Below are 27,770 nucleotides of genomic sequence, written 5' to 3'. Positions count from 1 at the left end.
TGATTGGTGTGATGTCGGTATGGCAACAAATCTAGTGAATGATTCTCTGACACACTGTAAAGAAGTAATACTACTGTAATACTGTTTTTTCTTTAGAAATAAGGTATATTTTTGGATATCTGTGTTTTCTACGCTTGCAGAAAGTGACATGCCAGTATGATGGGATGTGTTGGATCTCCATATTGTTGTAAAAATGCCAAGTAAATGTATTTTTCTAAATAAATGTTTCTAATGAACATACTTACAATACAAACTGTTGTGCTGTGTATGTGAATAGGAAAATCAATGTATGAATCCAATACAATTGATATGAAACATGTATTATATAGTAAGTTCTACAGGATATCGTAATCAGAGCATTTCTCTGGGTATATTAAATGACCGTACAGGTGTCTGCCAAGTCTGAAGTAGAGGGTAAAGTCTGTCTAAGCTCCAGAACATTCTGTTGTGATGTTCTCATTGGCTGAGAGGTGATGAGTCTATTAAGTTAGGTCTCCAGTTCTAAGACTTGGACACATTCCTCTTRTACTGGTCCAGTTTCTTTAGACAAGAGGCGACAATGTTATCATTGTTTTGGGTTCATCCTAAATGGTTTTCACACAATCGTATAGATCGTATAGTGTTAAAACCATGTAAGGATACTGTTAGACTCTAGCTTGAAATGTACTAATTCAAATCAAATCAAACTATTTGTCACATGTGCTGAATACAACAGGTAGACCTTACCGTGAAATGGTTACTTATAAGCCCTTAACCAACATTGCAGTTCAAGAAATAGTTAAGAAAATATTTACCAAATAAACAAAAAAAAATTAAAAAGTAACACAWTAAAATAACAATAACGAGGCTATATACAGGGGGTACCGGTACCGAGTCAATGTGCGGGGGTAATTTGTACATGTAGGTATGGGTAAAGTGACTATGCATAGATGTAAAACAGCGAGTAGCAGCATTGTAAAAACAAACGGTGTGGCCCATCAGGAAGTCCAGGATCCAGTTGCAGAGGGAGGTGTTTAGTCCCAGTGTCCTTAGCTTTGTGATGAGCTTTGTGGGCACTATGGTGTTGAACGCTGAGCTGTAGTCATGTTACCATACTAGAACGCATTCATGTCTTTACATGTATAAAGAAAGTATATATGTTGGAATCAATGAAAGATAGATTGGACTAGGAATATGGAAAGTTACTGAGAGTAGAAGCTTCACATTCTGTTCCATGTTTCTGAGAAGAGAGGTGAAAGGCAATTGTTAGTCTCTGAGGCAGGCTGCGGAAATGGGGAGGAGTGAGGAATGCGTCTCAAGGTCAAATCAATAGATAAATTGACAAGAAATCTCTGGGGGGGGTGGGGGCAGAGAGGCCCACCACAATGTCTCTCCTGCTGCAGTATTATCTCACACATACATTCCACGCTCACAAAGGTTTAAGTAACAGGCAGCGCTGTGACTACATCTGTGAGAGGAACCAATTAAATTCCTGCCTAGCAACAGAGATATATTGGTTGTCTAGATAAGGGGTTGACCACACCTATTATAAGGTTATAGAAATATGTGCTTGTGTAATCGTGCCTTGTCTTTGCAGCTGTATGACCCAGTGGGTTAATAAACTTGGTTTGAGCTTTTTCTAGTAGTCCGGTTGAGTTTTTACTCAGTTTGTTCAGAACCTAACAATACCATGCAAGATGACTGTCAAACGATGTTACCTGGTATAACAGAACGCTGTTCTGGATGCTGAGCTCAGGGTCCAACTGACACCGATTCATTTAGGTGATAAACTTGACACATGCCATGTATGACATTTATTACAAAGACTCAATCAGTAGTGCTGATAAAAACATATAAACTCAGTGTGACCCGGGCCAGAACGGAATTCTGACCTGATAAAAATCCATCTATCAAGGGTACATCTGAACCAAGTTCCAGGTAATGGCTCTGTCTGGATTTCTAGACTATCAAGGCACGTGTTTGAGTCTTTAGTATTCACATTCTCTATATTGGCATGGAGTCAGTACCCCAGTCTCTCAACTCCTATTGGCTGACTCCACCCACCATATGATCCCTGTCCAATAGGAGTGCTATCTGAGCTGAATCAGGTGAGGGACAATAAATAAAACATCATGTGGACACTAGGCTGGAGCCAGAAACACACCAGAGGTTATTTTAGTTCAAGCGCCACAGTGGCACATGTGTATCTGGCTGCAGCCATTCCAAGGGTTATCATTGCACATTAAAACAGTTATGATCAGACAATTACACATGGATTATTACAGGGCAACCGCAATGCAATGTACAGTGGGGAGAACAAGTATTTGATACACTGACAATTTTGCAGGTTTTCCTACTTACAAAGCATGTAGAGGTCTGTAATTTTTATCATAGGTACACTTCAACTGTGAGAGAMGGAATCTAAAACAAAAATCCAGAAAATCACATTGTATGATTTTTAAGTAATTAATTTGCATTTTATTGCATGACATAAGTATTTGATACATCAGAAAAGCAGAACTGAATATTTGGTACAATCAGAAACCTTAGTTTGCAATTACAGAGATCATACGTTTCCTGTAGTTCTTGACCAGGTTTGACACACTGAGCAAGGGATTTTGGCCCCTCCTCCATACAGACCTTCTCCAGATCCTTCAGGTTTCGGGGCTGTCGCTGGGCCAATACGGACTTTCAGCTCCCTCCAAAGATTTTCTATTGGGTTCAGGTCTGGAGACTGGCTAGGCCACTCCAGGACTTGAGATGCTTCTTACGGAGCCACTCTTAGTTGCCCTGGCTGTGTGTTTCGGTGTTGTCAGCTGAAGAACCCAGCCACGACCCATCTTCAATGCTCTTACTGAGGGAAGGAGGTTGTTGGTCAAGATCTCGCGATACATGGCCCCATCCATCCTCCCTCAATACGGTGCAGTCGTCCTGTCCCTTTGCAGAAAAGCATCCCCAAAGAATGATGTTTCCACCTCCATGCTTCACGGTTGGGATGGTGTTCTTGGGTTGTACTCATCCTTCTATTCCTCCAAAACACGGCGAGTGGAGTTTAGAGCAAAAAGCTCTATTTTTGTCTCATCAGACCACATGACCTTCTCCCATTCCTCCTCTGGATCATCCAGATGGTCATTGGCAACTTTCAGACGGGCCTGGACATGCGCTGGCTTGAGCAGGGGGACCTTGCGTGCGCTGCAGGATTTTAATCCATGAGGCGTAGTGTGTTACTAATGGTTTTCTTTGAGACTGTGGTCCCAGCTCTCTTCAGGTCATTGACCAGGTCCTGCCGTGTAGTTCTGGGCTGATCCCTCACATTCCTCATGATCATTGATGCCCCACGAGTGTGAATCTTGCATGGAGCCCCAGACCGAGGGTGATTGACCGTCATCTTGAACTTCTTCCATTTTCTAATAATTGTGCCAACAGTTGTTGCCTTCTCACCAAGCTGCTTGGCTATTGTCCTGTAGCCCATCCCAGCCTTGTACAGGTCTACAATTTATCCTGATGTCCTTACACAGCTCTCTGGTCTTGGCCATTGTGGAGAGGTTGGAGTCTGTTTGATTGAGTGTGTGGACAGGTGTCTTTTATACAGGTAACGAGTTCAAACAGGTGCAGTTAATACAGGTAATGAGTGGAGAACAGGAGGGCTTCTTAAAGAAAAACTAACAGGTCTGTGAGAGCCGGAATTCTTACTGGTTGGTAGGTGATCCAATACTTATGTATGCAATAAAATTGCAAATTAATTACTTAAAAATCATACAATGTGATTTTCTGGATTTCTTGTGTTTAGATTCTCGTCTCTCACTAGTTGAAGTGTACCTATGATAAAATGACAGACCTCTACATGCTTTGTAAGTAGGAAAAACCTGCAAATCGGCAGTGTAATCAAATACTTGTTCCCCCCACTGTAAGACGGGGTTACTAGAAGACAAGTAGAGATAGTTGAGCTAGATTAGAAGAACATGATCATCTTTGACAATTACAGCCCGACCGATATGTTTTTTGGAGTCTGATACAATTAGTTTGGGGGACAAAACGATAGATATTGGTGAACCGATATATCGGTCGGCTCTATTGACAACCTCATGGACCTTGACTGGTCCCATACAGTGTGTGCTGTAGCCAACTTCTTCTAACCTAGGGCTGTGTTTACACAGCTAGATCATTTTCTGATTCTTTCCACTTTAATTGCTTTCTTCTGACAATTCAGATATCAAGTGTTCTGATCAATGGGCATAAGATCAGCAATTGGGCTGTCTCTTGTGTAAATGTCGCACTAACTGTCACGTTCGTCATAAGGAATTGGACCAAGGCGCAGCGTGCGTAGAGTCACATATTTAATAAATATGATAACTCATCCAAACAAGCACAAAACGAAATGTGACGTTCTGGACTACTCACAGGCAGCTACACAAACACAGATCCACAAAGACAAAGGGGAAATGGCTGCCTAATAATATGATCCCCAATCAGAGACAACGATAAACAGCTGCCTCTGATTGGGCATAACAGGCCAACATCGACATATAAACGCTCTAGATGGACACCCTAAATCACACCGCCGACTAACCAACATAGAGAATAAAAGCTCTCTATTGGTCAGGGGCGTGACAGTACCCCCCAAAGGTGCGGACTCCGGCTGCAAACCTGACTCAATAGGGGAGGGTCGGGTGGGCATTCTACCCTGTGGGGGCGGCTCCAGTGTGGGGCGAAGTACCCATCCGCTCGTGGACACATCATCGGAGGTAATCTGACTGTGGGTCGTCGCCAGAGGAACCGGACCGTAGAATCGTCGCCGGATGCTCCGGACCGGACCGTTCTCAGGAGGCCGCCGGACGTCTCAGGAGGTTCACCGGCGGCGGACCGTTCAGGAGGTTCCCGGCACCGCGGACCGTCTCAGGGAGGTTTCCCGGACCGCGGATGCCGTCTCAGGAGGTTCCCGGACCGCGGACCGTCTCAGGAGGTTCCCGGACGCGGACCGTCGTTGGAGTTTCCGGACTGTGAAACGTTGCCGGAAGCTCTGGACTGGGAACGTGTTGCCGGAGAGCTCTGGACTGAGACCTGTCGCCGGAAGCTCTGGACTGGGAACTTGTCGCCGGAATAGCTCTGGACTGGAACTGTCCCCGGAAGCTCTGGACTGGGAACTGTCGCCGGAAGCTCTGGACTGGGAACCTGTCGCCGGAGCTCTGGACTGGGAACTGTCGCCGGATAGCTCTGGACTGGGAACTGTGCCGGAAGCTCTGGACTGGGAACTGTCGCCGAAGCTTGGACTGGGAACTGTCGCCGGAAGCTCTGGACTGTGGAGGCGCACTGGAGGCCTGATGCGTGGGACCGGTACAGGTGGTAACGGGCTGATGACACGCACCTCAGGGCGAGTGCGGGAGGAGGCACAGGACGCACTAGACTGTGGAGGTGCACTGGAGGTCTAGAGCACTGAGCCGGCACAACCCGTCCTGGCTGGATGCTCATTTTCGCACGGCAATTGCGGGAGCTGACACCGAGCGCACCGGGACGTGAATGGGCACTGGAGACACAGTGCATATCATTGCATAACATGGTGCCTCTGAACGGTGCGGGGGAGTTGGCTCTGGTCTGAAACCTGGCTCCGCCAACCACCGCCGTGTGCCCCCCGCTAAAATAATTTTTTGGGGCTGCCTCTCGTGCTTGTGTCTGTGTTGCGAACCCGGAGTCGTCGTTGATCCTCCTTCGCTGCCTCCGTCTGCTTCCCCGGTAGGCATATCTCTCCAATACTCTCCTCCCAAGTCCAGGCTATTCTTTCCTCAACCTCCTCTATAGACCAGGATGCCATCTCCTCCCGAGCACGCTGCTTGGTCCAGTTGAGGTGGTGGGATCTTCTGTCCGGTCGTCATAAGGAATGGACCAAGCGCAAGCGTGCCGTAGAGTTCCACATATTTTAATAAATAGAAACTCACCAAACAAAACAAACAAGCACAAACGAAACTGACGTTCTTGAAGACTACTCACGAGGCAGCTACACAAACACAAGATCCCACAAAGCACAAAGGGGAAATGGCTGCCTAAATATGATCCCCAATCAGAGACAAAGATAAACAGCTGCCTCTGATTGGGAACCATAACAGGCCAACATCGACATATAAACGCTTAGATGACCCACCCTAAATCACACCCCGACCTAACCAACATAGAGAATTAAATCTCTCTATGGTCAGGGCGTGACAATAACAAACACAGAAAGTTGGCTAAAGCACAAACAGACTGGACCACCAGGCTAACAGGGGCCAGTGGAGTTGAGACACGGTTCATACCGTGTCTTTCTGGGCCCTCATGGAGACAATCTGTAGTTCACTGTACTGTAGGTTCCTAGGCTGGGTTCTTCAGCTCTCTGTGGTGCTCACTGGTGCAAGACAGGAGTAATGGATTAGTATCACACACACATTGTAACGTGATTGTGTGTGGGTGTGCAGTAGTGAGTGTATGTGTGAATGAGAGGGTGTTTGTCCATAGTGCAGGAATTACCTCAGGAGGAAAAACGACCTTGAACACTTTCTTCCACAGATCTAGAGGGTTTTTAGCATGCAGAGTTCCAATGTCAACATCAGTAATTGGGGGAGAACCTGGGAAGTAGAGTGAGATCAAGTGTATCATATTAAAATAACAGATACAGTAAGACCAAGGAGCTGATCGTGGACTACGTGGGGTGCACACCCCCATCCACGACAAGATGGCTGCAATTTGGCATGGTCCCTCAGATCCTCAGGAACTTTTACAGCTGCACCATCGATAGCATCCTGACTGGTTCTATCACCACCTGGTATGTCAACTGCACTGCCCTCAACCGGAAGGCCCTACAGAGGGTGATGCAGACGGCCCAGTGCATCACTGGGGGCGAGCTCCTAGCCATACAGGACGTACATGACAGGCGGTGTGTGAGAAAGGCCCCAAAAAATTGCCAAAGACCCCAGCCACCCCAGACATGGACCGTTCTCCATGCTGCCGTCCGGCAGGCTGTGCTAGTACATCAAGGCTCAGACCAACTCCTATACAGCTTCTATTCCCTGGCCATAAGAGTGTTAAATGGCTGAAAACTACTGCTTTCTCTCTCTCACAGACTATCCACACTGACTCTATGCCCATTCACAGGTCTCTACCCACTGACATACATACTCACTCTTACACACACACACCTACACACACACACACACACACACTGCGCCAGTGACCGCTGCGCCACTCCTACTTATCCTGCTACTGTTCACTATTACTCCTTTTTGTATGTATATATTACTATTATATGTATATATTACTATTAGTATATTACCATAAGTATTTATATATTCCTGCTACCAGTCACTTTTCAGCCCTGTTTACATGTATATACTACTACAAGTCACTTTCTATGTATAAACCTACCTCAACCACTCAAGTACCCCTGCACAGCGAATAAGGTACTGGCTCCGACCTGTCTATATTCACATTTTTTAAATGTTTTTCCCTCCTATTTTCTCTTATCTATATCATTAACACTATCACTGAATTGTTGGGACAGAGCTCTCAAGGTATGAATTTCACAGTACTGTTTTACACCCGTTGTATCCCGTGCATGTTGTGAACACATTTTTAAACTATCATGAATACTGTTGGAGCTAGGAACACAAGCATTTCGCTACACCCGCAATAATATCTGCTAAAAATGTGTATGTGCCCAATAAAATTGTATTTTATTGGTCTCCCGGGTGGCGCAGTGGTCTAGGGCACTGCATCGCAGTGCTAGCTGCGCCACCAGAGTCTCTGGGTTCGCGCCCAGGCTGGGCTGGGTTCGTGCCCAGGCTCTGTCGCAGCCGGCACAATTGGCATAGCGTCGTCCGGGTTAGGGAGGGTTTGGCCGGTAGGGAGGGTTTGGCCGGTAGGGATATCCTTGTCTCAGTATGTAAAAAATGTAATAAAATGTATGCACTCTACTGTAAGTCGCTCTGGATAAGAGCGTCTGCTCTTGGCCGGTAGGGATATCCTTGTCTCAGTATGTAAAAATGTATGCACTCTACTGTAAGTCGCTCTGGATAAGAGCGTCTGCTAAATGACTAAAATGTAAAATGTAAATTTGAACAGTACAGCACTAACACTGCAGTACTGCATGTTACCACAAGGGGAGGCTAGACACAACACAGTTCACATTTCTGGCTGATGAGTCCATCCCAGCAGGAATGATCAGAGGCTTACTGAGATCAGAGGACATGGATTTCCTGTCAGAATAGCAGGAAACATGTACATCTGTGTTAATGTTGAATGACAGTTGTAATTCATTATACTTGGCCTAAGTATTGAGCTCTCAAATGTTCAGAAACATTGACCAACTGTGGCATTGATAGACAGAGGTTAAAAAAAGTTATCTTACCCATTTTCTGTACGAAATGCTAGTTGTGTGAATAAGCTCTTAGTTTTGGACATCAAGCTCTCAGACTTGCTGCTGTTGAACAGCAGGTGGAAGGATGGACAGATGTCGAGGCAAAGAGAATAGACCGATGAACAGTAGATTTAAAGACAGCGTTGTGTGATTAAACTTACTGTACCAAAATCMTCATTGCATTTGAGATACTTGTTTGATATAGCCTACAGTGAAATACTGAGACACATTGGCAATGGTGTTGATGACAATTAGGCCTACAGGTCTTACCATCAAAGAAGCTGCGTAGTAATGGGCAATAAACCGAAGGGTCTTGCAGATCACTTTCCTCTCCTCAGAGTCAAAGAAGATGTATTCATCCATCAAATATGCTCACTTTTCACAAAACCAATAGAAATAGCCGACAATTGAAAACACAAATCTTAACTAGATTCGTCAGGGTGAATATTGTTTTTCAATTGCTTTAGGCTGAGTGGTAGAAGTAGAAAACACATCTCACCTGAAAGATATCAAACTTGCTGCCGAAAATCAGCAGTGGAACAGAGAAGGGGTTGATCAGCTCTCTGTCCTGTGCACCTTGTGCTGGGGACAATAAATGGCTACTTAAAAATGTGCAGTTTTGTCACACAACACAATGCCACAGATGTTTCAAGGGTGCATGCAATTGGCATGCTGACTGCAGGAATGTCCACCAGATGAATGTCCACCAGAGAATTTAATGTTAATTTCTCTTCCATAAGCTGCCTCCAACATAATTTTAGAGAATTTGGCAGTACATCCAACTGGCCTAACAACTGCAGTCTACATGTAACCACACCAGCCCAGGACCTCCACATTTTACTAGGAAAGTCAGTTAACTTAAGAACAAATGCTTATTTACAATGACGGCATACCCTGGCCAAACCCTAACGACTCTGGGCCAATTGTGCGTCGCCCTATGGGACTCGCCAATCACATCCGGTTGAACTACAGCCTGGAATCAAATCAGGGTTTGTAGTGACGCCTCTAGCACTGAGATGCAGTGCCTTAGACCGCTGCGCTACTCGGGAGCCCCAAATCTGATTTCTTTATCTGCAGGATTGCCTTAGGGGGGGGGGGGGGGTGCGGAGGAGTGTTTCTGTCTCTGTAATAAAGCCCTTTGTGGGGAATCACTCATTCTTATTGGCTGGGCCTGGCTATTGACTGGGCCTGGCACCTGCCCAGTCATGTGAAATCCATAGATTAGGGCGCAATTAATTCATTTCAATTAACTGATTTCCTTATTTGAACTGTCACTCAGTATTTTGATTTTGTCCCACATTTTGCTAATTTTCTCATCTCCGAAGCATTTGATCTCAACACAATTTTATGTTTGCATAACTAGAATCTGTTATGAACAGAGTTGACTAGGTTTTGTAGACTTTACCTTTTGCCAAAGTTTCAAAAAATGGCGGTCTTTAGGAGTGTAAGGCTGAATTGAGTTATTGCACACGCGCACTTCACAGAGTAGGCGTTCACTAATGGAAATATGCAACTACATGCTGGAACGTATGGGATTATTGATGACAGAACTACTTGAGTTTGTATTTTGAATTTCGTGGTCCACATTGAGATGCGTTGTTGCAAGTACAATTCGCAAATTTGTAATTACATTTTTGCAAGCTTGTGTCATGATGTGTGAAAGATTTAACAACGGTCGCAAACTTGTAACTTGATATTTGAATACATTAAATAAGTTTTGCAATTATAATTTATTTTCAGAATTATTACAAGTCCATTTACGAGTATGAATATTCTGCTGTGAATCAAAAATACATATGCAGATTTAGAATCTACGAGCGCTCAGAGTTCTGTCACTGTTGTTACGTTACCAAGAGATATTTAAACTTGTAAAACGTTTTGTAAGTTTGTAGACAGATATTTGCAAGTGGAAATGTGATTGGCACTCTGGACCTTTTTTACTCCTGACCAATCACTCCCCTCTGCCGAAACCACAACCGCCTAACCATTGGCTGGATTGTTCCATCAATCAAATCTCAKGAAGTAGCTCCCAATATGAGCAAGAGAGGATGAGGGTAAATTAAACGAAAACTATCTACTTGAAAGTAATCGTCTCTTTTATCTGTGTACATCAATTTTTTTTTATGTGAAAAGGCATGGCAGTAGTTTGTTTATCATGTCGAATATAATGGTACATTTCAGACGAACTTCAGACCAGTGTTAACTAGCTGGCCTCTGACATTCGTCCTAGTTTTACTATCAACTGGCTAGCTTTATCAGGCAGCGAGGGTAAAATGAATTTACAGTACCAGTCAAAAGTTTGGACACACCTACTCATTCCAGAGTTTTTCTTTATTTTACTATTTTCTACATTGTAGAAAAAGAGTGAAGACGTCAACACTATTAAATAACACATATGGAATTATGCAGTAACCAAAAAAGTGTTAAACACATCAAAATATATTTTATATTTGAGATTATTCTAAGTAGCCGCCTTAATGACAGTTAAAAATGCAGAAATACAAATTGTTGAAACTGTTTGCGCCCCTTTCTACCAGATGTGACATATAGGTCACATTRCATAACTATTRCTAGGAGTGTTTATTTATTTATTTTACAAATATGTTATTTGGGGTGCCCTTGGCCAGTCCTAGTCACTGCTTAATTTTCATTCACGGAAAAAGTGGGTCCATGGGATAAAATGGTTAAAGTTCAAAAAGTTAAAACAGTATCAACAATATTTTGACAAACAATCTATGTTCAGTCCGTTTGTAGATGCTAAGTTGGTTTGGTGTTTGTAGCTTTCAACTATTCAAGAACAGTGGCGAATCAAAATATTTCCCATTCAAGCCTATGGAGCTTTTATGAATCTTTAAAGGACAACCACACCTCAAGTATTCCAGACCGGTCTGCCTGTTTTAAAGTTTGAATGGCATTTCTAGCTTAACTAATTGAATACCAAACTGTTTTGTTTCACCAGCTAAAAGAAATGTCAATCGGGAAAGGATCGACACTTTTTATTTTATTGAAAATAAGTAACATATGTAAAATAACAAAAAACATAAAACACATGAATTGCAACAATAAAATACATTGAATGAACAACAAAATAAATAAAGTTGTGGTTTATACAAAACATGAAACAGAAAAGTAAAACACTGATAAGATAACAAATGTGTAAACTTTAAAAATAACCCCCCAAAAAGTGTACTGAGCACTTCATTTTTCCCATTGCTTTCTTCTTTTTTATTTTATTTCATATACTGACAAACATGAAGGTTATGGTTAAGATAGTGTACTGAGAATAGCTACACAGAGGCAAGGCATCTAATTCTGATATCTGTTGTTGAATTTAGGTTTTTGGTTTTGTTCTTTTGTATCCAAAAACCACTCATAGTGACACTTGAAGAGCCTTTGACACATTTCATATTTTCTCACACTGCGATGTGCAAAATTATACCATTTCAGCCCACTACTTGATGATTACTCATAATTTAAAAAATGCCATTCTACTATTCAAACTGGGCACTTAGTGACATCAAAAGTCTGTATACAAAGCAGAAAAGATGGAGAGCATGTCTTCTGGTACCTAACTTCACTATTGCTTAAGTGTCTAAATACTGTTGCACTATCTTGAATTATTTTATACTACAACACATAACTTTACATGGAAAGGCTTGTACAATKKTCAGGCTAACCCTCCAAAAAGGAACTACAGAGAAGCAGCAAACTCAATGCGGAGGTCTAGGTATATACACACATACCGTATGAGTACATGAAAACATCCTCCCTTATGGAAATGTAGAAGAGGGAGCGATTCAATGTCAGTAAAAGGCTAAAGAAATCAAATGACTTATGATCATCATTCATACATGAAGTAATGACAGTGGTTACAGCGAATGAAGCTTTGACAGTAAGCTCTTTGCAGTCATGTTGYCTGATACAATTTCAAAAAACTATGTAAAGTCCTTGTAAATAAACACTAAACAGACAGAGGCCCCTTTGAAAGAAGACCCACCAGCTTTCTCCAACCAAGGCCATTCAGGGTGGACATCTTGTAAACTATTATGGACTCCAGAAAAAGAGCATGTTACTGTATGAAGTGTTACAGTAAATAAGGCTGATTCAAAACAGCCCAAGCTGAAACAAATAGGGTCATAGTCAGATTTTCGTTTCCACTTCCAGTTTGCAAAGACACCACATATAAAGTAATGCAAATCATATGAAATATGTCACTCAGGTCAAGGACCAGGCTTAGGCTACATACAAGCAGCACTGTACTGTAACATAGTTTAAAATTGTACTGTAATATAGTCTAAAACCGTATCAAAATGGTTTTGTGTGAATTGCATATCACCATAACAATGTATTTGATTCGCTGGGTACATAATTGCTCAGAAAAGTTGAAATTCAGTATTTTAGTCAAATGTGTGCAGAAAACAGATAGAAAACATATTACCAGCAAAACAGATAAATTGCCATTCAAAATACAATACGTAACATTTCTTGAGTTTGCTCCACAGTACACTTATTTCACTTCAGGAAACTTGGCTCACATAAAAAAAAAATCTGTACTGTTAGCTTTGGTAAGTTTGAATTACTATAGTATAAGAAGAACATTTGTTTCCTGAAAGCAATTGTTTTCATACAATCGACAACTCCTACTAAATTAGTATGATTAATTTCGATGACACAAACAAGTTTTCTGAAAGAGAACGCTCTACTCAGTCGATCTTGGTACTATATGTCAATGCTACTTGTTGCGACACAAATACAAAGTGTTCACTGTTTAGCTGGTGCCAGTATGAAGGGTAAGAAGAAAGATGGGGAGGCACTCTAGAAGTTGTCTTTACCACAGGGTGTGTCTGTGGCCAGTTTGCATGGAGGAGGATGGTAACCAAACTCCAGAATGCAAATATGCCTGGCTAGAGGTCGACCACACACATTGCTGACTGCCACTCCTCTGTGTGTATCGATTGATGCGAGCTGCTTGACTTAGTGGTGTTGTTCATGTCCATTGACATTAATAAATAATATGCCATTTAGCAGACACTTTTACCCAAAGTGACGTAGTCATGCATGCATGACTGTACGTCTAAAGAGAAGGGAAGAAATCCTGCTTAAGGCCTGTCCTGTTGGGTTCTGACATACAGTAGACTATAGGATGGTGGATCTTCATTCAGAAAACTTCAGAAAGAGGGGAAATTGTTCTTTGAGGTGGGTGTTCTACATATGAAGCTGCGCAGAGGGTGTGAATGTCACTTCTGGGGGATGGCACTCTCTTCTCCACTGGGGTGGATGCGGTTGAATTGCAGGCCTCCCAGGTCTCTGGCTGACCCAGACCCCTCAGTGGGGGCTGAGGAGGCGGTGTTGCCCCTGGCTGAGGCTGTGGGGCCTGGGAGGSCCTCCTGGGGCCCCTGAGAACCAGGAGTGGGCTTGGGTGTAAGGGGGCTGGTCATGCCAAGGCTGCTCAGGGCATCCAGGGTGCCGTCAGGATCCACCATTACATTTATCACTGAATGAGAAATACAGGAGATTGGTTCAAATGGATGAGCTTGTGTTTGATTGGGATCATACAGTATATGATAAAGCAAGTGGAATGTATGTAGTGAAACTAAATGTGTTTATAAGTCTGAATCTATTTGCAATACTGCTGCCCACAGAGTCTTCTTAGTGGTGGTCTACCATGCTATCTTACCTTGTAGCTGCTTCTCCACTCTCTTCAGCTCCACGAGGATAGAGGAGATCTGCTGTTCCAGGAGAGAAAAGGGGAAGGCAGTGACACGAGAGAGGAATAAAAGGTTGCTTCGTTATGACAATTTATTTCTAAAAATAAATAAGGAAAAAATACCTTTATAACCCGTTTCTTCCTTACCTTGTTAGAGGTTTTGAGAAGTGGTATGTCGCTCTCAGATCGGAGTTTGCTCTCAATCTCATCCCAATTCCTGTCCTTGTCTTTGAACAATATTCTGGAAAAATCATTGACCATAAAGTTGCTTTGCTTAATATCTCCTTGATCTCTTGTGAATGTCAGATATACAGATATAAACAACTTAAAGAGCTTGATTGTTACCGTATTTTTCCTGCTGTTTTGTCAACAGACTGTCTGATTTTAGCTGACAGCTGAGAGACAGATGTGAGCAGCAGACTGTCCACCACTGCCTCATCCCTGTTCCATGTGCGTCTGCGGAGGGCAGAGTGGGAGTCCAGGCTGTCTGGGGCGCGGGGACGGAGCTCCACAGGGCGTCCGTTTATCTCAGGGGCCTTGTTCTGCACCATGGGAGGAATCTTCCTGAAGTTGAGGCTCTCGTCAAAGACACGGTCAACCAGCTATGAGGGGCAGAGGAAGACCTTGTTAGTTATATGGGGCAGCTGTATGATTGTTAACCATGAATGGAACATTTATACTGTATCTTCTCTGTATGAATGTATGTATGCTATGGCCATGCTACAGATTAACTAGATTATCATAGTTATGAGTTACATAGTTATGAATTAGGTATTAAAGAAGTTAGCAGAGAAAGGTCAATGAAAGCTTGTTAAGAGAATGCATATACACCTTTTAGTCATATCTGATCAGTATACAGCAGGTATACTCAAAATGGGATACAAGAAATGCAGTTCACAGTCCACACCTTCGGCAGCAGATCAAAGATAAAGCGACGCTGAAGCAGAAGCCATTGAGCGTTAGTAGTTTAGAAAAGGAAGGAAGGAAGGTAGGAGAGAATAAAGTAAATGTCAAGCACCTTTTGCATGCCCTCCTGCGTGCGGCCTACCTCTTCGCGGGTATCGATGGCGGAGCCGGGCGTCGTGGCGGCGGTGCTGACCGTGGTGCTGGGAGCCGTTCCAGAGGAGCTGACCGAGTCGATCTCTCCGGCCACGTCATGGATCTCCCGGGCGAGGATGGCCAGGTCCTTGGCCAGGTCTTGACTGATCCTACGCACACAGGGAAATAACCTATGATACATCAGACGGGCTGCTGGAGCTGGGCAGAGAGTGACACTTCAATAAATCAGTACACACAAACAGATGTCTCACAATGATATAAACCAAGACCACTCATTAGACATTGAGAAACGTCTGCATGTCAGCCTCAACAAAAATCAATTTGTTTAATGTATAATTAACTGACACAGCACAACACAGAACCATTCTACATACTGTCCACTAGATGGAGGTAAGACCATTTTCAATGTGAATTAACAATATTCACTTGTAAATGATCATATCCTTTACAAGCATTTTATGCAAGGAACCTGAACTTCAAAAATGCTTTACTAAGAGCTGCTTACGATAATATATTGTCCTCCATTACTTTAAATGTCCTTGTCTGATGCGTAAGAAATTCCTTGTGCTTGCTCTTATGAGGCTGGTTGAATCAATCCTTTTCTCACTGCTGTCTGCTCAGTTCAGTCTCCCTGTGACTACTAGGTCAAGTGGAAGATATGCAGGATGAGGAAGGGTGCAGGGAAGAGGAGAGAGACAGTGACTAATGATAAACCAACCTTTCCTTGCAGGAGAACACAGGAGCTCTATGTCTAAGATGGTATGGTTCTATCTCATGACCACCATACTGTGTGAAAGTCCCTGCTGAGTCGGGAACCATTTATTACAGCTTCACAGAACAGAGTCAGAGTGGACTTACTAAAGATGACCGTTGTTTGATCAGACAGAAAACACTAAGCCATTCATTGGGCAGCCCTATCTACAGATAGTATCTTATTTACCAATTGTGCCATGTCCATGAGGCATATAAACTGAACTGAACTTCCTTGTGGATTCAAATAACAAATATTTGTGATATGAATGAGTAAAAGTAGATGGATTCTTGTGTGTGTTTGTGTGTGTCCCAGCTAGCACATTTGGTTCCATGGAAGTTGTGGGGACGTTACGTTTTTTCCCCCCACTAGTTCTGGGAATGAAGCCATAAGTTTCCAGACCGGTAAAACTGAACGTTTTTTAAATGAACATTTTGCCTGTTCTGGGAGTGTACATTTGTAGGTTGCAGGGAGGTTCTGACAACATTTTACTATGGTTCCCTGAAAGTTTACGTTCTGAGAACGGAAATGAAAAAGGTAATTAAATAATGTTCTGAAAACATGTTTCAATAATGCTTTTAATAATGCTGCTAGCTTAGTTTGGGTTAACTGTTTTGAACTCCATGTACAGATAGGGCACACGGAAATTCATTTGCTTAGGCATCAGTCATATTTATTTTTTATTGTGGCACTGTKTCGGTGAGATTCAAACCTATGATCTTCTATTATCTATCCATGGAATTAGTCCACTGCGCMRCCAGGACATGTCATGTTTTTTAAATTCATWCAAAGCTGTTAATTTTAGTCCATTCAAACAGACCCCATTTTAAAGGAATCAATCATTAATTGAGATCAGGCGTGGCCAATTAGTGGGTGCAGCCAACTCACCTGAACACTTAACAACATAGGTGGGAATTTCAGTACTTCAGCAAAACGTTTTCTACATGTTTCCTTATGGTTCTATTTAAAGTCATGTTCTCAAATTGTTCTGAGAATTTTAAGAAACACCTTTCTTCTGTGGGAATTTCAGTTCTTCAGCATAATGTTTTCTGCAAGTTTCTCAGAACACAAAAAACATTAGTAACGTTCTAAGAACGCTATTTAAAAATATGCATTCCGTTCTCAGCTCAACAAAACTCTTTCTATCTTCTAAGAAACATATGGTTCTCAGAACATTATGTACTAGCTGGGTATCCTGCACCATTCCCAGAACGTTGTGGGAAGGTTGTATGCTAAATAACCATWGGACAACCACGCTCTCACCAAGCTCTAAGAAACATATGGTTCTCAGAACATTATGCGCTARCTGAGGTGTGTGTATATGTGTTTGTGTATGTACACGTGCAGTCTTGTGTATGCATGTGTGAGTATGTATAAGTCGGAGTAGATGAGTACCTGGCAATCTCCTCGCTGTGAGCAGTCCAGTCCTTGATGTACTCCTCCTGCTCTCTCATGCGGTGTTTGAGGACCACGCCTCCAGGGCCAACCTGACCAGAGTTAAGGCTGCTGGTGGAGCCCCCTAGTCTGGTACCCCTCAGGACCGAGTGGGGGCGCAGGGGGCGCCCGGGTTTGGGGGAGTTCCTGTTGGAGCCAAACTCCTCCTCTGAGGTGGATCCGTACTCTGGGGGCAGCCGTCTCCACCTGTTAGAGGCTAAGGTCAGGTAGAAAGATATAGTTATCAAGAGATAATTTGTGTTTTGTTTGAAGTCATTTCACTCACTCAGAAAGCACCGGATGCTCACAGTGTCTAACGCATTCTATCTTAAAGTTAAAGCCAAGCAGATTTCTGTAACTCTGAACTCTAGACAAATAATAGACAAGATATTCTGTAGGCTGATAGCCTGACATGAGGCTGGTGGAATGTAGGCTGATAGCCTGACATGAGGCTGGTGGAATGTAGGCTGATAGCCTGACATGGGGCTGGTGGAATGTAGGCTTGATAGCCCTGACATGAGCTGGGTGAATGTAGGCTAATAGCCTGACATGAGGCTGGTGGAATGTAGGCTGATAGCCTGACATGAGGCTGGTGGAAAGTGGTCTGGTGGTGGAAATGTATATGGTTTTAACAGTGGCACATAATCAGAGAAGGTATACTACTTGCTCTCTCCCTCTAGCCAGACAATATTAACATATATTGTTATAGTAAGTTATAGTATTGTCGGATGTTGCCACAGTGTCCCCCGACCCCCCCTGACTCAGCCTCCAGTATCTATGCTGTAATAGTCCATGTGCCAGGGGGCTAGGGTCAGTAATTCTCCTGTTTTATCTGGTGTCCTGTGTGAATTTAAATATACTTCCTCTAATTATCTCTTTCTTTCTTTCTCTCTCTCTCTCCCCTCCCAGAGGACCTGAGCCCTAGGACCATGCCTCATGACTACCTGGCCTGATGACTCATRGCAGTSCCCAGTCCACCTGGTCGTGCTGCTGCTCCAGTTTCAACTGCTCTGCCTGCGGCTATGGAACCCTGACCTGTTCACCGGACATGCTACCTTGTCCTGCTATTTTCGACTCTCCCTCTCCCTCTCTCTACCACACCTGCTGTCTCGACCTCTGAATGCTCGGCTATGAGGTGCTGATCTGTTGCACCCTGTACAACCACTGTAATTATTGTTTGACCCTGCTGGTCATCTATGAACGTTTGAACATCTTGAAGAACAATCTGGCCTTAATGGCCATGTAATCATATAATCTCCACCTGCACAGCTAGAAGAGGACTGGCCACCCCTCAGAGCCTGGTTTGTCTCTAGGTTTCTTCCTAGGTTCCTGCCTTTCTAGGGGAGTTTTTCCTAGCCACCGTGGTTCTACATCTGCATTGCTTGCTGTTCAGGGTTTAAGGCTGGATTTCTGTATAAGCACTTTGTGAAATCTGCTGATGTAAAAAGGGCTTTATAAATACATTTAATTGATTGATTGTAATGTATCTTCCTAGGTAGACCTGAATCCAGTGCTTGACTGTCTCAGTTTCCTGTTTCCAGTGACGACACTCTTTTAAAAAAAGGTGCTGTCTAGAACCTAAAAGGGTTATTCAGCTGTCCCCATAGGAGAACCCTTTGAGGAGCTATTTTTGGTTCCAGGTAGAACCATTTTGGGTTCCAGGTAGAACCATTTTGGGTTCCAGGTAGAACCATTTTGGGTTCCATGTAGAAACTTTTCCACGGAGGGTTATATTGTACATGGAACCCAAAAGGGTTCTACCTGGAACCAAAAAGAGTTCTACCTGGAACCAAAAAGGGTTATCCTATGGGGACAGCTGAAGAACCCCTTTGGAACCCTTTTTTCTAAGAGTGTACTGCTCTGTTAGAAGGTGAGGTCACTGCCACACTCATGGTGGATTAGTTACTCATTTTAGGGAATGTGTTAAGCCATCCCACTGGGCAAAAACAGCTTGAATCAACGTTGTTTCCTCGTCATTTCAACAACAAAAAATCTATGTGATGATGTTGAATCAACATGGAAAACTGATTAGATTTGCAAAATGTCTTTTTTCACCCAACTTTTAACCTAAATCCAATAACACAGTGATTTTTTGTTTGTTTGTTGATTTCACATTGAATTCACGTTAGCTGACAACTCAACCAAAGGTGAAATTAAAAATAGACATTGAACTGATGTCTGTACCCAGTGGGATCACAATGTCACATCTGCACCTAATGGCCTGTTGCCTGTACATGGATGACTTAATGCTCTCTCTAGATTTCAAATATATTAATTGGATTCACTGTAGTAACATTTTACTTAACTACATGACAAGTTCTAATATGCTATGACAATGTCTTAAATTAATATTTCCACTAGGCGGAGTACAGCCACTAAATAACACAATCCAGCRCTGCCCACAACATTTGCTCGTCTTGCATCAGCAATGATGTTAGGTTGGCTCAGTAACACTTGATGTAATCATTTTGGCTCTGTAACCCTTAGCTTATTGGCAATTAAGATTGAATAAAAGATTGGTCAGCTTTTGGCCAATAAGAGGGTTTGGGCAAATAACAATTCASTTCTATCCAATTTGAAACTTGTGTCCATAGTAATTTAGGGTACCTCTACATCTAACAGACATAAACAGTTCCAATAAGATATAAGGTTGGAGTAGAGCATTAGGGTTATCATTGTAGTGGCAGGTTGAAGAGAGGGACACATCACACACACACTTAACACACCACACTAAACACACACACACACACAGAGCTCTCTCTGGTACAGTACCCATGAGCTCCTCCTCTGAAGGGTCAGGCTGAGGGCTCTCTGAACAGGACAGACAGCCAGACAATGAGAGTGATTTACACTGATCACAACACACACATGGACAAGGACAAACAATGACCAAGAAAGGACAAGAAGCAGGGCGAGCCTATCCAAAAACTGCAATGATGTAATAGTGGAAGAATCCTAAACATTCCTTTACACCAGAATGGGGGGGAGACAAAGGGCTGGGAAAAAAACACACAAGTTGGCATTTGACTTGCTCCTTTACCCCTTAACTGTTTTTTACATTAAATAATAGAATACTGAATGTTTCAAGCTGTACCTTATATCAGAGGGAATGTATCGGAGATGAGAGCAGGATCTCACCTGAGGGAGTGCTGTGGACGGAGGGGCTGATTCTGGACTTGGCCTCGGTCAGCTTGGACACACTGTTGGCCCTCATGCGAGGAGCCATTTTGTTGTCGGTGGGGGTGGAGGAGCGGAGTCCCAGACGTAGGGCGGTCTCTGCAGACAAGCGAGGGGAGGAGGTGCTGCTCCGGCCCACAGTACACTCTGAGTCACTACGGGCCGAGATGGAGCCCAGCCGCGTCCTCCTGGGCTGGGCCAGCATGTCCAGCCGCGAGGGGCCTTTACGACCAGACGGAGGCTTGGATGTGGAACTGGTGGTGGACACCTCGGAGGCCACAGACATCCTGTCTGCATCGGGCAGGTCCGTGTCGGACGTGTCCCCCAGCCGGGCCCGGCGGAGCAGGGACGTTCTGGTAGGCCGTGGCTGGGGCAGAGAGGCCTGTTTCCCCAGAGAGGAAGCTGTGGCGGCCTGGAGGGTCTTACTGGACTTACTAGAGCTGGTCTTGCTGCTGGATTTGGCCTCCAGTTTTGAATGTAGCAGGTCATCCGTAGAGGTGAAGTGGCTGCGGCCGTACGAGCGACTATACAAACTCTCCTGGTCAGAGGAGAGGATGTCGGAGATGGGGAAAGACGAGGTCTGATCGTCATCCGTGAGGTCCTGGGATGGTTGGCGTGCCCGCGAGGAGGCAGGCTGGACGGAGCGGCGGACATCTGGCCGGCTGGGATCGGTTCTGGTTTTGGTCTTTCTCTCCAGGCGCTCGCGGGCGTTGGTGCTGGCAGCGGTTTTGGAGGTTGAGCTCAGGTTGCTCTTCTCCTTGTGCAGGCTGCTTAGGGAGCGGCGTTTCTGGTGGGCTGCTTTCTTCTCTCCCTCCCCTGCTGCCTGGCTATAGGTGCTGGCCGTGTCCACGTCTGACTCGGGGGAGATGGAACCTGCCCGGTTGGCTCTGTCCAGCTTGTTCTCATCCCTCAGCTTGGCCTCCAGGAAGGCCATGACAGCCTCTGTGTCCTTCAGCAGGGTGGCTGTGTCCATGCTGCCCACAGAGTCGCTGCGCTCGCGGCCCAGGACACCAGCACCACATTTGATCCGGGGGATCAGCTCAATGGGCACCACACCACTGGGCTTCTCGATGGTGAAACTGCCCTGGCGGACCAGAGGCTTGCCCCCTGACTTCTCCCCCCCGTCCCCTCCTTCTTTGCTGTGGTGCTGAATCCTGTCCTCCGCCCACCTCCTTCTCTCCTCGGACCTCTTCTCACTGCTGCTCATAGGTCTGAGAGGGGGCTTGGAGGAGGCCTGTAGCGGGGCCTTGGTCTGTTTCTGTTTGCCCTTCATCATATCCCCCTCCTCTACGGAGGTAAAGCACGCCCCGTCTCCTTTATGCTCCACCTGGCTCTTCTCCTGGGGCTCCGTGTCCTGTTTCTCCCCGATCTCTGAGCGATGCAGGCCTAGGCCGGACAAGCTCTTCCCTGGCTTAGCCCGGGGGTCGTCGATAGGGAGCTGGGGGAGGGTCCTGCGTTTGCGCTCGGTGAGACTGGAGGTGGCAGAGCTGGCGCTTCGGATGGACACGCCCGACTCAAAGGCATCCGCTTCTGGTAGAAATAAACAAAAATAGTAAAGCTACATTTATAGAAGAAAATACACCTTCACTAATACAGATGCAGATCCACATGATCCTGGTTTTGGTAAATATAGGAGCCCTACTGTACCTCTCTGCTGATGGACGAAGGCAGGTGACTCAGCCCCAGACCCTTCTGGGTCAGTCCTGGTGTGGTTAGCAGATAGACTGGCCCACTGAGACACCCAGCGACTACTGCCCACTGCCACCGGGTTCTCAGACACACTCTGACGAGAGAGAGTGCAAGAGAGAGAGAGAATGCGAGAGAGAGAGAGAGAGAGAGAGAGAGAGAGAGAGAGAGAGAGAGAGAGAGAGAGAGAGAGAGAGAGAGAGAGAGAGAGAGAGAGAGAGAGAGAGAGAGAGAGAGAGAGAGAGAGAGAGAGAGAGAGAGAGAGAGAGAGAGAGAGAGTTAGTCTAGTCTCTCTTGACAGACTCATGGCACTTCACCCCATTGAGATATAGCGGCTGTGGGAAGAGACAGTTAACCTAGCAAATCAACACGTCCCTGCTACTGGCCACATAGAGCTGGAGGGAGTATCCACATGTAGCAGGACACAGAACACAATGCTGCTGCCATTCGTTCACCTCTGAATGCTCTTATGTTTCAGTGATGAGCCTGAAGAGTCAAATCATATTCATTATGTGTTAGCTGATTCATATTTTAAACTAAGCATGGGAATGTCAAATGATCTGTCTCTGGCTATATCAGTTATTTTATTACACTCTAGTGCTACTGAGGAGAATATATTGTTTTCACAGAGCCAAAGTGTATTCCTTTGCATGGAGTCCTATCAGAAAGTCACAAGCTAAAGCAGAAATAGTACTGAACAGAATATCGAGATCAGAGATCCACATATACATCAGATAGACTATTGTAGCCTACTGTATATAAAGTCTCCTTCCTCCCCTCGTGCTTGAATGGAACTTGCCTGGAGGGGGAAAAGTGTAATTTCTCATCGCTCTATGAACTAGGTCAGGCACTGAGTGGCCTACTCTGTCAATAACAAGGAAGTGGTCAAGTCAGGGAGTGCCTGGTTGACACAACTAGTCCACTACTCCCCTTCCAACAGAGTCATCTTTATGCAATCAGGAGCTCTTGCTTTCCTCCATTTAGAGTAAATAGATATGCCACTTTAGACAGGCCTCTGTCACTCATTTCTGGTTTGTGCATCATTCCCCTCAGAACACGAAAACAATGGGAGTTCCACTGGAAAATAAATGCTATTTTGGCATATTAACACTCAACAGTCTTCAGAGGCTGTCCCGTCCCTGAGAAGGAATCTGAGGGTCACAGAAAAAGACAGCGAGCGACTCCACCCTAGTACGTCAGGGTCATAGTAATGAATCTCAGTAATGTTTACATTTCTCAAGCATCACATCACTGAATGAGATACAGTTGAGGTTTACATACACCTTAGACAAATACATTTAAACTCAGCTTTTCACAATTCCTGACATTTAATCCTAGTAAAAATTCCCTGTTTTAGGTCAGTTAGGATCACCACTTTATTTTAAGAATGTGAAATGTCAGAATAATAGTAGAGAGAATGATCCATTTCAGCTTTTATTTCTTTCATCACATTCCCAGTGGGTCAGAAGTTTACATACACTCAATTAGTATTTGGCAGCATTGCCTTTAAATTGTTTAACTTGGGTCAAACTTTTCGGGTAGCATTCCACAAGCTTCCCAAATAAATTGGGTGAATTTTGGCCCATTCTCCTGACAGAGCTGGTGTAACTGAGTCAGGTTAGTAGGCCTCCTTGCTCACACACGCTTTTTTAGCCTATCAGAGAAGCTTCTAAAGCCATGACATTATTTTCTGGAATTTTCAAACTGTTTAAAGGCACAGTCAACTTACTTCTGATCCACTGGAATTGTGATACAGTGAATTATAAGTGAAATAATCTGTCTGTAAACAATTGTTGGAAAAATGACTTGTGTCATGCACAAAGTAGATGTCCTAACCGAATTGCCAAAACTATAGTTTGTTAACAAGAAATTTGTGGAGTGGTTGAAAAACGAGTTTTAATGACTCCAACTTAAGTGTATGTAAACTTCCGACTTCAACTGTAGATGCTATCAGGTGTTGGTAGCCTGGTGACTATGATGACTAAAAGCTGTGAGAGATTGGGTATAATAATTTGTGTCTCCATGGAAGGGGTGTTTTACCTCAGATGGAAGGCAGCTTGGTTTCGCAGTTTCTCCCGTCTCTGTGGTCTTCCTCCTCTCCTTCTTCTCCTTCCCCGCTTCTCCCTGTTGGTGTTCTACTGGTCCTGAGACAGACGGATCCTGTTTCTGCTCCACCCCAAACACCTGGGCATCAAGAAAATAAAGAGCTTCATGACTCATCACTGCCACTCACGGTAGTCTACTACATAGACAAAGGTGGCTGATATTGGACCAACATGAGGGCCAGTTGGATCAAAGCACTGCCCCCACACACTTCATACATCCATTACGGCCATGTAAAAAGACAGGGAGCAGTATGCCAATTACTGTGTCAGCTAATTATAGGAATTACCATCATCACACTTCTAGTTTAGAAAAGACTACCCAGTCTATGCTCTAAATAAATCTGACAACCAATGCCCCACCCACTCTCCACTTACTCCATGCCCAAATTACCATCTTTTAAGTCCCATATAAATATTTAATGAGTCAAAAATGACATCTCAGGGCTACATGTTGAAAAGTTTAAACTGAGCTTTTTGGGGGGAATCTTAAGCCAGCAGTAAATCCTTACTCCTCTACTTCTGAGACTCGCCCTTTTAGAAATCTTTTCATTCAGCATGAGAAAGCATGTAGGCAGCTGTTACATAAGCAAACCGGTGGTTTTCTAAACTCCCTGGAGGACGATCGAATAATGGAGAGAGCTCGATGGTGAGCCCCATTAGATTTGCTCTACAGCGGTATGTAACATGTGGAATGCTGTGTTCAGAGTGAGCGCTAGCTAAAGGCTAACCTTGTTTTGCAGCAAGGTATTATGATCATAAACTAGTCCCTAGGTGTCAATAGAACAGTGCATTTGGAAGAAGGCGAGGATGGATGATGACATTTCTGCTCATCTTTTCTAAATTGTGTATGCTTAAGGGAGTTACACACGAGTCTTATGAATGAGTCTTGTGCATGAGTCTTATGAGTGAGTCTTGTGCGTGAGTCTTATGAGTGAGTCTTGTGCGTGAGTCTTATGAATGAGTCTTGTGCGTGTGTCTTATGAATGAGTCTTGTGCGTGAGTCTTATGAATGAGTCTTGTGCGTGAGTCTTATGAATGAGTCTTGTGCGTGAGTCTTGTGCGTGAGTCTAATGAATGAGTCTTGTGTGTGAGTCTTATGAATGAGTCTTGTGCGTGAGTCTAATGAATGAGTCTTGTGTGTTGAGTCTTATGAATGAGTCTTGTGCGTGAGTCTAATGAATGAGTCTTGTGTGTGAGTCTAATGAATGAGTCTTGTGTGTGAGTCTTCTGAATGAGTCTTGTGCGTGAGTCTAATGAATGAGTCTTGTGTGTGAGTCTTATGAATGAGTCTTGTGTGTGAGTCTTATGAATGAGTCTTGTGCGTGAGTCTTATGAATGAGTCTTGTGCGTGAGTCTTATGAATGAGTCTTGTGCGTGAGTCTTATGAATGAGTCAACTCCAGCCACTTTAATAATGGGAATTGATGGAAATTATGTAAAAATGTATCACTAGCCACTTTAAACAATGCCACTTAATATAATGTTTACATACCCTACATTACTCATCTCATATGTATATGTATATACTGTACTGTATATCATCCACTGCATCTTGCCATCTTTATGTAACACATGTATCACTAGCCACTTTAAACTATGCCACTTTATGTTTACATACCCTACATTACTCATCTCATATGTATATACCGTACTCTATACCATCTACTGCATCTGCCATGCCGTTCTGTACCACCACTCATTCATATATCTTTATGTACATATTCTTTATCCCTTTACACTTGTGTGTGTGTGTTAAGGTAGTAGTGTGGAATTGTTAGGTTAGTTACTTGTTGGTTATTACTGCATTGTCGGAACTAGAAGCACAAGCATTTCGCTACACTCGCATTAACATCTGCTAACCATGTGTATGTGACAAATAAAATTTGATTTGATTTGATTTTGAGTCTTGTGCGTGAGTCTTATGAATGAGTCTTGTGCTGTGTTAACTGTGTTTTTTATTATGGCAGCTGTTGCACTGGATTGTGACAGCCAGGTTATGCAGCAGGTTATATAGCTCACTCTCTCATTGTGTATGGCTGTTTATATGAGCTAACCCTAATTAGAACAGAGAGACTTAAGGGAAATTGATCGCCACATCAGCGCAAAGTCCTATGCTGCTGGGGAAACTATTTCCTGACAGAAACATTTCTTTGTTAATATACCATTGAAAATGTGTATATTAGTGAGTGCCTGATCAAGACCTTCAGTGTATAAAAGTGTTAGACTACATATTGTACAATGTAAATATTTTCAATTGGTCTCGCAACGACCACATTCAGTTGGAAATAAAATACAATACAAAATTAAATCCAATATACTTTTACCCATGGGTCAGAGAGCATCAGAGGACATAGTAAAATGCTTTTCATTCGGAAAATAGCGATGTAATAATTCATTATGACAGATCATTACAGCTTCAAAAGCTCAGCATGCTTAGTGGATGTTATTTATGGAGGACATTTTAGAAAACTGAAGAAAAATAACATGACCTTTGATACAGTTAATTCAAGACACAGAACTTGGCCATTCTTACATTCAAACCAGGTCAGCTTTCCTACCTGCAATTCAGAAAATATTTTTTTCAAATAAAAATCGGATTCACAGCATCCCAACCCATAACGATAAATCCTTGAGGTGTGTGAAAATACTTCAGAAAGCTGACCATACCTTGTCTATCATGCGCCTGGCCTCCTCCTCCTCAGGGTTGCGGTTCTCCAGCTCAATGGTGTAGGTTCCCTTATCGCTCTGGTCATCCTCCTGCTCCCTGTCCCCCTGAGACCGAGGGTTCCTCAGACCCTCCTCACTGGGGCTGGGCTCAGTGGTCTGGTGACCCGTACTGACCGAGCTCCTTCCTATGCTCTGGTCCTCAGACCTCTGCTTCATCAGGACCCGGGCGGCCGTGGGGGCACCCGCTATCAGTGCCGCTGATAACGGGGCCTTGCTGAAGTCTGTGGCTGTGGTCGTGGTAGAGGGGGACTTAGGGTGGGAGGGGGGCGTGGGGCACAGAGCCTCCCCGGCCACGCCCCCAAGCAGCGGTGCAGTCTGGGAGAAGGAGTAGGATCGTCGCTTGCGGGGGTTGTCGTCATCGTAGAACTCGATCATGAAGGCGGTCCTGTTGCTGGTGGTCCGGCCCCCCTGACCCCCCTGTCCTCCCTGCGCCACCCTCAGCCTCTCCTCCAAAGTCAGCCTCCGGTTGCCGAAGCGCAGACCAATCCCGTTCTCGGAGTCGCTCTGGGTGCCGTCCTCATGCTTGCTGCCTGGGAGGGCCAAAAGAGGAGAGCACATACCTGAGTTACTGTGCATACAGGAAACACTAAACATCCAACCTCTGACCATTCAACTGCTAATTATGACTTAGCGCGAGAAAGCGAGAAGGACAGGCCTCCATAGCCCTCTATGATGCAATCCAATATGCGGCAGCACTCCAGACTTCACCCAGCCACAGTAATACCAGCCCTGCCTCCTCAGTGGGCAGAGGGGGAGAGAGGAG

At 44.2% G+C, this 27,770-nt stretch overlaps 2 protein-coding genes across 4 annotated transcripts in view; one reads left to right on the top strand and one right to left on the bottom strand.

The window, feature by feature from the left end:
- The window catches only part of abcg5 (ATP-binding cassette, sub-family G (WHITE), member 5), a 12,723-nt gene extending 12,470 nt beyond the window's left edge, over positions 1 to 253 (top strand). Inside the window, 1 exon segment of the mRNA XM_023993557.2 lies at positions 1 to 253. This exon segment is cut by the window's left edge and continues 680 nt beyond it. The gene's annotated coding sequence lies outside the window, so the exon portion shown is untranslated.
- An 11,097-nt stretch (positions 254 to 11,350) lies between these two features.
- cep170aa (centrosomal protein 170Aa) overlaps positions 11,351 to 27,770 on the bottom strand; it is a 69,763-nt gene continuing 53,343 nt past the window's right edge. For all 3 annotated transcript variants that reach the window (XM_023993528.3, XM_023993535.3, XM_023993536.2), the window contains 10 exons: positions 26,948 to 27,537; positions 24,217 to 24,360; positions 22,138 to 22,273; positions 20,452 to 22,020; positions 17,275 to 17,530; positions 15,088 to 15,298; positions 14,415 to 14,671; positions 14,217 to 14,310; positions 14,040 to 14,091; positions 11,351 to 13,856 (listed from right to left, as the gene is read on the bottom strand). In XM_023993528.3, the coding sequence (XP_023849296.1) occupies positions 13,600 to 13,856; positions 14,040 to 14,091; positions 14,217 to 14,310; positions 14,415 to 14,671; positions 15,088 to 15,298; positions 17,275 to 17,530; positions 20,452 to 22,020; positions 22,138 to 22,273; positions 24,217 to 24,360; positions 26,948 to 27,537 (3,566 nt within the window). In that variant the 3' untranslated portion in view covers positions 11,351 to 13,599. The remainder of the gene's footprint in view (positions 13,857 to 14,039; positions 14,092 to 14,216; positions 14,311 to 14,414; positions 14,672 to 15,087; positions 15,299 to 17,274; positions 17,531 to 20,451; positions 22,021 to 22,137; positions 22,274 to 24,216; positions 24,361 to 26,947; positions 27,538 to 27,770) is intronic.

This window comes from Salvelinus sp. IW2-2015, linkage group LG8 (assembly GCF_002910315.2).
Source record: "Salvelinus sp. IW2-2015 linkage group LG8, ASM291031v2, whole genome shotgun sequence".
Taxonomy (NCBI): domain Eukaryota; kingdom Metazoa; phylum Chordata; class Actinopteri; order Salmoniformes; family Salmonidae; genus Salvelinus; species Salvelinus sp. IW2-2015.
This window is presented reverse-complemented; position numbering and strand designations above follow the sequence as displayed.